Source organism: Lepisosteus platostomus, chromosome 2 (assembly GCF_059453375.1).
Source record: "Lepisosteus platostomus isolate fLepPlt1 chromosome 2, fLepPlt1.hap1, whole genome shotgun sequence".
In the NCBI taxonomy this organism is placed as follows: Eukaryota; Metazoa; Chordata; class Actinopteri; order Semionotiformes; family Lepisosteidae; genus Lepisosteus; species Lepisosteus platostomus.
In genome coordinates, this window is record NC_142612.1 from 3,622,604 (window position 1) to 3,635,136 (window position 12,533).

General features: G+C 45.6%; 1 protein-coding gene and 1 long non-coding RNA gene across 7 annotated transcripts in view; both read left to right on the forward strand.

Annotated features, from left to right (window-relative positions):
* The first annotated feature begins 6 nt into the window (after window positions 1–6).
* LOC148675728 (uncharacterized) lies at window positions 7–2,190 on the forward strand. The gene is made up of 2 exons (XR_015941337.1): window positions 7–534; window positions 1,771–2,190. It is a non-coding gene; the product is annotated as an uncharacterized LOC148675728 (long non-coding RNA).
* A 5,461-nt stretch (window positions 2,191–7,651) lies between these two features.
* lrch1 (leucine-rich repeats and calponin homology (CH) domain containing 1) overlaps window positions 7,652–12,533 on the forward strand; it is an 81,587-nt gene continuing 76,705 nt past the window's right edge. For all 6 annotated transcript variants that reach the window (XM_088646366.1, XM_088646377.1, XM_088646386.1 and 3 more), the window contains exon 1: window positions 7,652–8,025. In XM_088646366.1, coding sequence (XP_088502492.1) covers window positions 7,800–8,025 — 226 coding nt within the window. In that variant the 5' untranslated portion in view covers window positions 7,652–7,799. The remainder of the gene's footprint in view (window positions 8,026–12,533) is intronic.

Below are 12,533 nucleotides of genomic sequence, written 5' to 3' on the forward strand. Positions count from 1 at the left end.
CCTCGCCTCGGCCACCGGCAGTAGCGCAGCGGTCCGCTGCTGATAACGGGGACGCTCCTTTCGAAAATAACTTTCTGCAGAGCGTGTGGACAGACCTTTATCAACGTGTAGGGTCTTGTAGGGAGGTCAGATGTTATTTGGTATAGGACAGGCCAATAAAAGAAAACGTATGTGCGCGATCGGAGAATATGACACAAACCCTTCACTTCTATACAGCATAGAGTCAGAAAACTTATCAGGAAGGACTTTACGAGGACTGAATAGGACTGCATCTGTCTATCAGCCTTATCCTACATAGATTTCAACTACCAGCGTTAGTTTCTTTCGAAAACAATTCACGATGCACACTCTGCACCTTTAGACACGTTCACCATGTTAACGTATCGCCTTCCCCGCAGCTGCAGGTGAGGAAGGTTAAGCGATGCAGCGAGTTTGGACGGGCGTTAGTAACGTAACACCCCAAGACAGACGTGCTGCGGTAATTCGTGGAAGAACATTTTTCAGAGAAACCGGTTCAGCGGGCTCATGTCGAAGGTGCGTTGTCAGCATGGGTGGGTCTTCGTCGCTTAATAAATTAAGACTTTTTGTAAATGAGGGGTGTGCGCTGTAAAACGTAGCACTACACATAACGTTTAAAGGGTTGTGCGCCTCTCGTAACATTGTAGGCATCCCACAGGCGAAGTCTGGCTTTTTTTTTTAATTCGGATCAGATTCAATTCCTTGCACAAAATGAAATGAAATCTTGGTTGTAAGAAAACAGCTTCTGCAAAACCCAGCTTCTCCTTTTCCGACTGAGCTAACAGCGTGGCGCTTTGTGGCTCTTCTTTCGGTTTTCTTGGCAAACTTCCTCTTTTGCACATTTGTTTTTTGGAGAAAAAAACCCTCACAAACTTATAACCGCACCACAGCGTAATTAAAACAAAAGGCGCGCTCTCAGGTTTATTAATACAGGCCATTTCAGTCACATGATAAATACGACAGTTTACAAAGTATTTGTAAACAAAGTTTACAAAGTATTTTCAAGTGTTTATTTTTATCACTGCGTTAGCGAGTGTAACAACACACACGTAATAAACTTGGCAGAAGTGTAAAGAACCAGTAAAAAAAAAACGAATGAAAAGTGATATTTTAAAGTAGCGCATGTACCGGATAGGACTTCATCGACTGGTCCGGATGACTAAAAACAGCACAAAAGGCGTTTTTGACGCAGACAGAATCGTAAAACTGAACTTGGGCGCCGCAGTACTGTTGCCGCAAAATACAAAGCACATACAGGTATAAGACAGGTCAAATCTTAGACTGATCTTTTAAATTATTGCAAAAATAATTAAGTATATCTACTTGTCCTGATCAGGCTAAAGTTCTAGTTTGTTCCCTGTGATTCTGGTATAGATTCTGGGATTATTGCTGCTGGGAGAGTTTAAACTAGGAATAAGTGATGATAAAGGATTGACAAATTAGTTATTAATTTCCCAATCTCGATTTCTCCTCAGTAGCGTACTGCATCTCATGTTCCGTAGCAAAAATATGATGCGTGGAACAGAATGTCCACGTCTTTTTTAAAGCACAGTAACTTGTAACAATTTAATTTACTCTTCAATTAAAAAAAAACATCAAAACATCAAGCAGATGTGAGACTTGTGAAACTATAAGCCTTTTCCTGCTGGCGGTTTTTGTATGTCCACGGTTTTGCTGCCACCCTCTGGACAACCCCGCCATTGTTACTTCTGACCAACGAGAAGTAACCTGCACCTTTCCTTCTTCCTCCAGGGGCACGGGTGCGGCACAGCCCGGACTCTTCATGATGTTTTACAGTCAAGTGATTCGTGTGAGTGCTCATGAGATTTCACTGGGCATAACAGCACCCAAGAATGAAGTGTACTGAAGGGATGAAAGAGTGTTTCAGTGAAAATGGGGTTTAACAGGCTTGGCTAGAGGACGAGGAGGCTGGGACCCCCCAGCAGAGTGAGGAGTGTCCCAGGGGCAGCAGCAGAGGAGGAGATGGGCTGGAGGAGGGATACAGGAGACGTGAGAGAGAGGGGGATCTTGTACAGGGTCTGTAGTGTTTTAGGAGAGGAAATGATGTGAGGAATACCTGATTACTGACAGCTGAGCCTGATTGAACACGGCTGTTGTCATCCTTCCCGAACTCTCGTTACAATCTCCATTAAAATGAGTTTACAACATACAGTACTAGTTGATTTATTTTTGGCTCATTCCTGGTCGAGGGAGCTGTGGCCGTGAAGAAGGTGGCGATTCGGGGGCTGGGCGGCGGTGTGGGCCGAGCGGCGGGGTTCTGCTGGGGCCAGAGAGGAGGCCATTCGGAGTGCGGGGCGCTTCTCCTGGGGCCGATGTCGCAGGGGCTTCCCCCAGCTTGGGCGAGGGCTCCGTTAGGCGGGGTGGGAGCGAAGGACACCCCGTCCGTGGGAAAAGATGGCAGTTTCAGGCCTCTGCTGTGGCGCCGCCAGTTGAACGACACGGCGTGAGGCACTGCAGATCCCTTCGAGTCGCGGATCGCCGCCGATCCCGATTCCCCTAGAAAAGTACCTGTCAGACTAGCTCCCTCTCCGTCTGTTGCTTTCCCTGAGGCACCTCTCTCATGCTTACCCCTGCCCTCTCGTCATTAATAATAACCCCTCCCACCTGTATAGGGCTTCTCTGGGCACTCCACTCAAAGCACCACCACCAACCTGGATAATATGACGACAGTGCCAGTCCGCTCCCCACACACCAGCTCTCAGTGGGGAGGAGACCAGAGGGATGAAGTCAGTTCAGAGATGGGGATTAAGATATATTGGCCATACACAATTTCTTGTATTAGGAATTTGTCTTTTCTCATACCCCAGTTTACTCCCTATGAGAGGCACAGACGGGGAGAGAAGCTTGGGGTCAGAGCGCAGGGTCAGCCATTTATACAGCGCCCCTGGATCAGTTGGGGTGAAGGGCCTTGCTCAGGGGCCCAATGGAGTAGGATTCCTCTGCCGACCGCGGGATTTGAACCGTCAACCTTCCCCCCTTAGCCGCAGAGCCACCGCAGTGCCCACTGCCCTGAGTGGAGTGTCCAGAAAAGTGCTACATAGGTGTAAGCAATTATTATTAGGAGGCCATGATTGGTAAAGGCCAGGAGGAAATTTGCCCAGGACACCATGGTAACATCCTTGCTCTCTTCGAGAGACACCCTGGGAGTTTTAATGACCACAGAGAGTCAGGACCTCAGTTTTACATCTCATCCAAAGGACGGCATCTTTTTATAGAGGAGTGTCCCCATCACTATACTGGGGCATTAGGACCCACACAGACTGCAGGGTGAGTGCCCCCTGCTGGCCTCACTCACACCTCTTTCAGCAGCAGCTTTAGTTTTTCCCAGGAGGTCTCCCCTCCAGGTACTGACCAGGCTCACACCTGCTGAGCTGCAGGGGGCTGCCAGTTGTAAGCTGCAGGGTGACATGGCTGCTGGCTTCTCTTCACGTGCGCCAGGAAGAGGAAATGCTGCTGAAATTGTGTCGTTTGCTCTTTTTGCTTCGCTGCTCCCCCAGGCTGGTGGGTTTCCGAAGAGCTGGCTGGAGGCACTCCTCAGCCACCTGCAGACAAGAGCACAGATCTACACAGTGCAGCAGGAAGGAGGCCAGCCTGTGAGCGTGGGGGCATCTTTTAATATCACAGGGACGTCAACGCCTGAGAAAACGTCACTGCGAGAGCAGTAACTCTTCACAGCCGCTCTGGGGACGTCCCCACAATTGAAATAGGTTTTTTTTTAGAACTCAGATGGCATCTTTTTCTAAGGCTAAATGTGCCCAGCGCCCTTTTTTGGGGGGTCCATTTTCACACCCTGTGCAATTTCACTTGAGCGAGTTTGGGGGCGCCAATAAGAATAACGAGCATCAGTTGAGAGTCCCCTCGAAGCCCCCTGTGCGCATGCACGGCAGAGGCAGAGACCCTTCTTCCTTCTGCCATGTTGCTTCAGCCAAGTATGTGCTGAATCACAGGGCTTGTTGTTAAACTCTCAACACAGACATGGACTTTTTCTCAAGCTCTTGCAAGTGACAGAGATTTTTCATCAGGAGTTTTATGTCCAGAGTTACACACGTATGCGCTACAATCATTACTGACATATTCGTGTATATTCCCTGATGCTTAAAATGAGTCCTCATGTTGCTTTTTCAAAATATGCGACTATAACTTAAAGAATTACTTAAAAGTATTTTCTCAGTTTGTAAAAGAGCATCTGGAACATCCTACAAGTCTTTGTTTGCTCCACAGCATGTCTCAGTGCTGAAGGTATCACCCACCAAATGTCTGCCCTATGTGAACGATTTGTACTAACCATGTGTATAAAAATGGAAGTTTACATTTCTTTTTTAGCAGTGCTTATTCTGTACTCATACACTTTATGCCTGTGACTGATGTTAGCCTAGTATTTGTGTAGATCGTATATAATGAATGTACTATGGTCAGTGACTTGGTAGCAGAAGTTTATCACTTCTGTCACATTTTTGTACATTCAAACACACTAATCATCAAAATAAATATTACTGCACGTACATTTTAAGAAAATTCAAGAACATATTCATCACATGTTTTTTTGGTGTCATTTTTGTGATTGATCATTCATGACTAACGGTCATACACCTGAGTGACAGACAGTTGTATATCCACTAAGTTACCATGTTAGTGGATCAGTGAGTTGGTTGGACACAGGTAAGGTGATTTAACATTTTTAATGTCAGAGCTGGTGAAATTTAATAATAATGTATAAAGACGGGTGGAGTGGTGGCTCTGTGGCTCAGGATCTGCGCCTGTGGCTGGAAGGTTGGCGGTTCGTATCCCGTGGCTGGTAGAGGAATCCTACTCCATTGGGCCCCTGAGCAAGGCCCTTCACCCCAGCTGCTCCAGGGGCGCCGTATAAATGTCTGACCCTGCGCTCTGACCCCCAGCTTCTCTCCCTGTCTGTGTGTCTCATGGAGAGCAAGCTGGGGTCTACGAAAAGAAAAATTCCTAATACAAGAAATTGTATATGGGCAATAAAGGGATCTTATTTATTTAAAGACACAGCTGACAAATATGCCCCTGTTATCAAGAGAACACTGTTGCTCACTGGCTGTTGTGTTTACAGCTGGTAGTATAACCTGGCAAAACATTACAGTAGAACAATATTTCAATGGCCACGTTCTGGTAGTTCTTACAGAGCTCCACTTGAGTACTGATTGATGGCAACCTACCTGCACATCATGAACTTGATCCAGTCCCGAGTCCTCACTGGCTCTCCTTCCTGTGGGCTCGTCCTCTTGTGACAACATTCCAGCAGCACAACACACACTGGTTGTGTAACAGTGGCTATGTTGCAAGATGAGAATGTAATCATTATGTTGCAGACTTTTCTACTCACCAGAATCAAGCCCCACTTTTATGGGATGAAGATAAGATCACTTTATTGGCCATATGCAATTTCTTGTATTAGGAATTTGTCTTTTCTCATACCCCTACTTGCTCTCCATGAGACACACAGACAGGGAGAGAAGCTTGGGGTCAGAGCGCAGGGTCAGCCATTTATACAGCGCCCCTGGAGCAGTTGGGGTTAAGGGCCTTGCTCAGGGGCCCGAGGGAGTAGGATTCCTCTGCTGGCCGCGGGATACAAACTAGCAACCTTCCAGTCACAGATCTGTGGCAGATCCTTAGCCACAGAGCCACCAGTCCACCCCTGGGTGCCTGGGACGCCTTGTGGCCTCTAGGACTCAGAGACCAGTGAACAGGCCTGTCCTTTTCCTGCTCTATGTCAAAACCTCTACAGAATCCCACAAGGCAGCAGCTGCAACCTGCTGCAAAGCATGTGTCACAGATGTACAATGTATATCGCTCACTACGGTTACCACAGACTCTACTAACCTCTGTGGATAATCCCTGCTGAGGAACAGTGTATATCATCATGTCGGATTTACCTGTCATGCCTGTTCAATGAAATGTCAGCACGCCTGCAACAAAACGTTGCTCTGTGTGAACGTCTCTGGCTTCAGGCCTTCGTTTTCCTTGATCTTCCTCCCACCTCTTTCCAAAACTCTGAATCATCTCCTGTTTAATCATCTTCCTGAAAGAACAGACTCACACCAACCCAAGACATCTTAACAGCTTCTTTATATTCATGTTATTTATAATTTTAGATCTGAATATTTATTTTTAAAAAAGCATGAAATAAAAAATAATATAAGCTTACGTTGCTTGTTATAGTTCGCACAGATCCCATACAGTATGTCGTATAACATAGTTAACAGGGAAAAGTGTGTCACGTTTTTTTCATCAGTTGTGTCCTCTGGAGATATTAGTTGCAGTACATACTTTATAAAGGAATAACCTTCAAATGAATCCCTTGTGAAACACTTTAATGAACTCCTTAATCGGTAGAGATGTGGAGCAGGGGTGAACAGCTGATCTGTCTAATTGGAAGACTGTTGCTCATGTTCTTTTTGTGAGTGTTCAATTATTTGAACATCAGTTCACCACGTGCCCATATTCTATTGTGGTGTTTTTACTTGGTGTTTTTCTCTTCCCTTTAAGTCCCTGGCTTTCTGGAAATGATTCCTTGTGCGACTGCACAGCTTGTTTTTTTGTGACCTTGTCTGTCTTTAAAAAGAGATCCCAATGGACACACATGGCTGTTGCAAGTCTAGTATCTTTTTCACATTTACTGCTTGCAGATCAGCAGGGTTAGCTCATAACGAGCAAGAACTGAATAGATTTAAAAAAAATAATAAGTGATTTGATGCCCTACACAAACATCCAATGTTTATTAACAAATGAAAGTGAGAGTGCACTGAAACTGAGGTGTTTGTGGTAGATGCTGCCCTAGACAAGATAAAGAATGAAACAAACGTTCTTCTGTTCCGATCAATTGCTCATCCATCCCGGCCGAACTGTGTGCTCCACAAGGGGCTGACAGGTTTCCCCCAGGTCCAGTGGGATGTGTCTTAGCTTTCAGCTTCAAAAAGCAGCGCTGCTGTGAATCAGTTGCTTTAGCTCCCCTTTCCCAGCGCGGCCCTGCTGTCTACTTTGCTTTTAGACGTCCCCAAAGAAGGCTCCACAGCCGAAACGTTGTGTCTCTTTTCTTCTCTTTCTTCTCTTTCCAGCAGGGAATAAACCTTTACTTGTTCCTTTGCAGACTACACATGCTGACGCAGCTCCCCGCCTGAACTACTGAGAAAAGATGGCAATGATGCTGAAGCATAAGATATAACCATTCGCAATGTAATCGACTATTTTCGTTTGTCCTTGACTCTCGACTTGAGTCTTAAATATCATTTCATATACGGATTCAAGATCTCGGCACCACTTAACAGACGCAAAAGGCTGCACTGAGGCCAGAACAAGACTATCAATATCACTTATTTGCTCGTTCTTCAAGCTGCAACTGGATAGGAGTGGGGATACTGGGATACGAAGATGCACAGGTGTATTTTATGCTCCCTTTCGGTGTGGTCCAGATTCACCCGCATCTTGGGTTTGGCGCTGCGCTGCGTTGTTCGACGCTACAGGCTTTTCCATAACCTTTTCAGCGTAGACGGACGGAACATGTAGTAAGAGGGAGCGACCAGCAGACGGAGCAGATTTCGCACAATTTTTCTGCCTCCCCCTCCTCCCACCTCCTTGGCTGGACTTCAGCGTCGTACAGTAGAGGCGCAGCCGCAGTGGGCTGGCAGGCACTTGGAGAGGAAATTCGCGAGCAGTTGTAGTCTCCGTGTCAGTTATTGCTGGATACAAATACTGTATACAGTGCGTTACATTTAATATAAAGGAAGGGGCAAAAAAAAATGGCGACGCCGGGATCGGATTCCCAGCCCCATTCCCAGCTCGCTTCTGGTTTGGCTCAAGGTAATGTCAGTGGTGTGGGGTATCACAACATGCCGCTCAATCGGGGTCTGGAAAGGACTTTGGAGGAGGCGGCGAACTCCGGGGTGTTGAACCTCAGCGGCAGAAAACTGAAAGAGTTCCCCAGGAGCGCTCTGAACCACGATCTGTCCGACACGGTGCAGGCAGGTAAGACACAGGCGCACCTTCTCCACCGCCAAGCCCGGCGCGTAATGCGTCTGCTGTCCGTAAGCCGAGTTCTACTCCCGTTATTGACTGGGCTTCCCAAACTACTGCGTGATATGTGCTGAAAGTCTTGAAGGGCTACCCGTCGGTTTTTTAAACCGCCTTCCTTGTTTTATTTTTACAGATCATTGATATTTTCAGAGTGCAGAAGCAGAGGGTGTTGATGATAAATGCGTCTCTGCTACTGTTTGTACTCTCCAGTTACTGTAGGGCTGTTAAGACTGCATCACGGAATGTGCGAACGGCATTAGCTGTGGACAGCGCTACGGTTCTCCAAGTTGGTAGTTTCTCTAGGAAAGTAGTGTTCATGAGTTGGAATCAAACGATGTTTTCTTGCTTTTCGCGATTTAGTTATGCAATGATGGGATAACAGGTTAGATTGAACGCCATCACTTAGGAGAAGTGGAAGTGATCATGTCCTCTTCTTATTTACTCTGCGCGAATGTGTACAGGATGTCCTGGAATTTCCCTGTGAATTCCCAGAAAGGACCAATTATCAGTTTCACACATCACAATATCACCATCGGTTTTTTTAAAGCAATCTAGTTTTATATTTTTATGCCGTTGAATTCATACATACTTTTTTTTTCCTGTTCATTTTATTCTTTTGACCACTATATAACACGAGCCCTTTAATGTAAATAGCTCGTATTCGTGGTATTCGGGGCGGGGGGGCGTTTTAAAAAGTTATTGTTTTCGTACATTTCCTTGATAGCGCAGTTGACAGTGTAGCTAACGTGGCTGCTTGTAATTTTCGGGTTTCTCTTTGGAAGGAACCGCATCTCGCAAACGCGGGCTCTGCTGCGGCTGACCGAGGACAGTTCTTCTTTCAAGAACACGATTTCCGCGGCGGCCGTTCACAGCGCGTCGTGATCCTCTCTGCGCCGAGTGTTATTTTAAAAGGGAAGAGGAGAGCAGGATCAGCTAGGAAAGCACTTCGGGAAAACTAAATTTCCTCAGCCTTTGGCGTAGCGGAAACACTTCGCTCTGCTACACGGGGCTGCTGTACAGCACTTGCTGTACTCCTCCTTCAACAGGAGAGGAGGCGAACATCTAGGTGCATCAAGTGACCCGGCCAGCAAGCCGCAGAGACAGCCACAAGCTCCGGGGCGGTAGTGAAGTCAACTCGCCGTGCTTGTCCTGAGAGCGCAAACCCGCTGGCGTTTAGTGCAAAATGACTCAGACATACACTCATCTTGAGTGTGCAAGCGTCGACGTACTTCACTTCATAGCAGCTGAAGAACCACCCGGGGACTCGTGTAACACTAACAGGAAGGCTGGTTCGTTGTACCGGGTGGGGCACCCCCGTTGCACCGTGTATGCCAAAATACTGTACTCACACAGCTTCAGGAACTAGTGGGTGCAGATATAAGTCACTTTGTATGAAAGCTTGAGCCAAATAAATGAATTATCGTAAATACGCTATATAGCCGTTAATACAGCAGCGTGCTTTGGGAAGTTTTACAGAATTTGTGGTGGGAAGGAGGGGGGGTTTCTGTTTTGGTGGTGTGTGGGTGTGATGTCTGTGTCTTTTAATTTTCATTTCCAAGCAGCGGAGCACTTAAGTTGCAGGAATGGGGCACATATGCATGTCTGGTAAACCCTCTGTTTGCAAAAGAAATACTGTAGAAGGTTTCGCCTTGTACAGCACAGACGTTGTCCGGTTCAGATGGTCCAGGGTCCCCTTGGAGGACTGAAGTGGGGAGGTGTTGCTTCATGTCCAGTCTGAAGTGAGGCTGTCATCCCTGTCACAGACATGAGATTTCCCAGTTCCTGCCCACCAGCACACCTTACCAGTAGGAAAGCAAGAGATTACAGGCCAATTGTGTGTCAGACTGCATTAACAGGGCATAGTGTTGTAAGTTGTGTTTGTATCCAGGTTAATGGAAACCACCTGTATTGTTGAGTTAGGTTTTACTTCTGTTTTCACTCTGACTTGTTTACAGGAACCAAGCGAATAGATAAACTTGCCAAAGAAAACCCCCCGGCTAGTGAAAAAGGCACGGTCACATGAATCTTCAGTGCTAAGTCCAGAGTGAACAGGTGAACGTGACTTACACGCGTGTTGACCTGACATGCAGCTCAAGTGATTCTCGGGATGTGATCTTGCATCCCAGAACCGGGAAAATCTAGGAATGTATCCCATTGATACCTGCAGCCATGTTATTAAGGTGTTCTATCTGCTCTCCTCCCCACTGAGAGCTGGTGTGTGGGGAGCGTTCTGGCGCATCATCCAGGTGGGGCTGCACACTGGTTGTGGTGGAGGGGATCCCCATGACCTGTAAAACGCTCTGAGTGGGGTGTTCAGAAAAGCGCTGTGTAAGTGTAAGGATATTATTATTATATTTAATATTATTTTTTATTATTGATAGATGTATGTTTATGCCAGGCTTCTGGCATTGATATGAGGTATATTTCAATCACACTACTGGGAAACTTGTAATCTAACTTTTTTCTTATGAGTGATATGGCTTGCCGTATCACTTCACAGCAGCGTGGAATGCCTGTTTGAGGTTCAATATAAATAACTTGTCTCTTTGAGTGTCAGCATGAGTATTCGCAATGAAAAAAAAAATTGAACACCCCCTTCTCCTGAACAGTGTGGCCTTTTCGTCTAGCCCTGCAGTAAGAGTGCTTTTGTTTTACCTGCTGTTCCCTGGAATTAGCTGGGATGCAGGGGTGAGACGGTTTTGCACTGCAAGGGAAAGTAAAAAGCTTCCTGTTTCCAGCTGTAGACAAGCTGAACTGAACCCTGTTTGTCGCATGATCCAGCTTCGTGAATTTATGACTGTTGAGTATGAAGCTCCCTTTGACTGATGCTGTGTGGCGTTTATGAGTGTGAAAATGTGTCACCATCGACATATCAGATGCAGATAAATCACGTAAAGTTTCTTGATTTTTCATGAGATGCTGTTATCAAGGGTGGTATGAGATCAGTTCATTCCCTAATTGTGTGCACATACTGTACTCTCCTGTAATTACTGATGAGAGGAAGGGAAATTGCTTTCTATAGACAGTTAACCTCATTATTTAAAGGTGTTTGAGCACATGAAGGTGGAGTCAGAGGCTTCCAGCGTATTAATGGGCCACGTCACAGTACTGATTCACATGATTAAGAAATTAGTTGAAAGAGAGGAAAAAAAGTTTATGATCATAGAACTAGAAATGTGTTATGACAGATGAATAAGGTATAACTGTGACAGTGTTATAAAAACGATGCAGATCTCTGAAATAGCTGGCTTCTAGGAGTAACACAGGAGTTGTCAGAGAGCATTAGTTGCCGAGACTCCCTTCAGAATATTTTCTGGCTTAGAATATGTATCCCCCCTCTGCTATTGCACAAGTACACCATGCTTGACATAGGGTACACAGGAAGCTCTTATAATTTCCATCTGCCGAATGTAACATTTCCAGTTTTTCAGATTGTATTCACTGCACAGTGCAACAGAACAATGGCAGTTTTGTACTGTACATTATCTCACGTTCACAGTCTAGTTCAGACCACTGCCACATGATATGTGGACATCCAATTCCAGTTAATCCAAATGGTGGCTATATTGTGCAGTAATTTGGGATTATGAATTGCTCAAGATAACTGTTTAGAAAGCTTGCCCATTGTGTCACCGTTAACAACATTTTTCATGCCCCTGTCAACGAAGAGGTCCTCTGTGTTCATTACATTGAACCATTTTTTCATTTTTCAACTCTGACCGTGAAATTGTTCTGCTTTGCTCATATTATTTTTACTAGAGCTAATGTGCTGGTCGTTATTCCACCTACAGAGCTACTGTATGTCATGGGGATGGACTCTTTACCATTAGCTCATCTTTGGGAGAGTGTCAGAAATCTCTTGCTGATTTGCATACAATTAAGGTTCTTCGGTAGAATAAGAAATAACCAACTTACTCTGAGAGTGTTCGTGCTGGATTTTAACTGAGCTACTCAAGCACATTTGCTGTCTTCTTGTTAAGCCACTCCACACAGTAGATTTGGCCTTCTGATTTGGGGTCACCGTCCAGCTGAAAGGTGAGTTTTTGTCTCAGTTTTAGGTCTTTAGGAGACTGAAGCAGATTTACCATTGTGAATCTGAGCTCTGCCATAGCTATGATTTGTTTCTGAAAGGATCCTGCAGGAAACTTGGTTCTGATTAAAGCAGCAGTGAAAATAAATGCTCCTAGGTCTAGATGGGTTACTTTGCTGGCATTAAAAGTATTTTTTCTAAGTAAGATGGACCTACTGTTTATGGCTCTCAGCATCAAACCCAGGGTGCTTTTAAAGTGTTTGATTCTTCACTCGTTCTAATATACCAGACAGCCATGAACTTACAAAGGCTGTGCATCAAGCTGTTTAGAATGTTCTTCATTAGTAACATTCACTTTGAGAGCACACAGTTTGGAAAGGAGGATAACCTTGATTATTCTGGCTTTTTCAGCCTTTTCTAACTTCAAAAT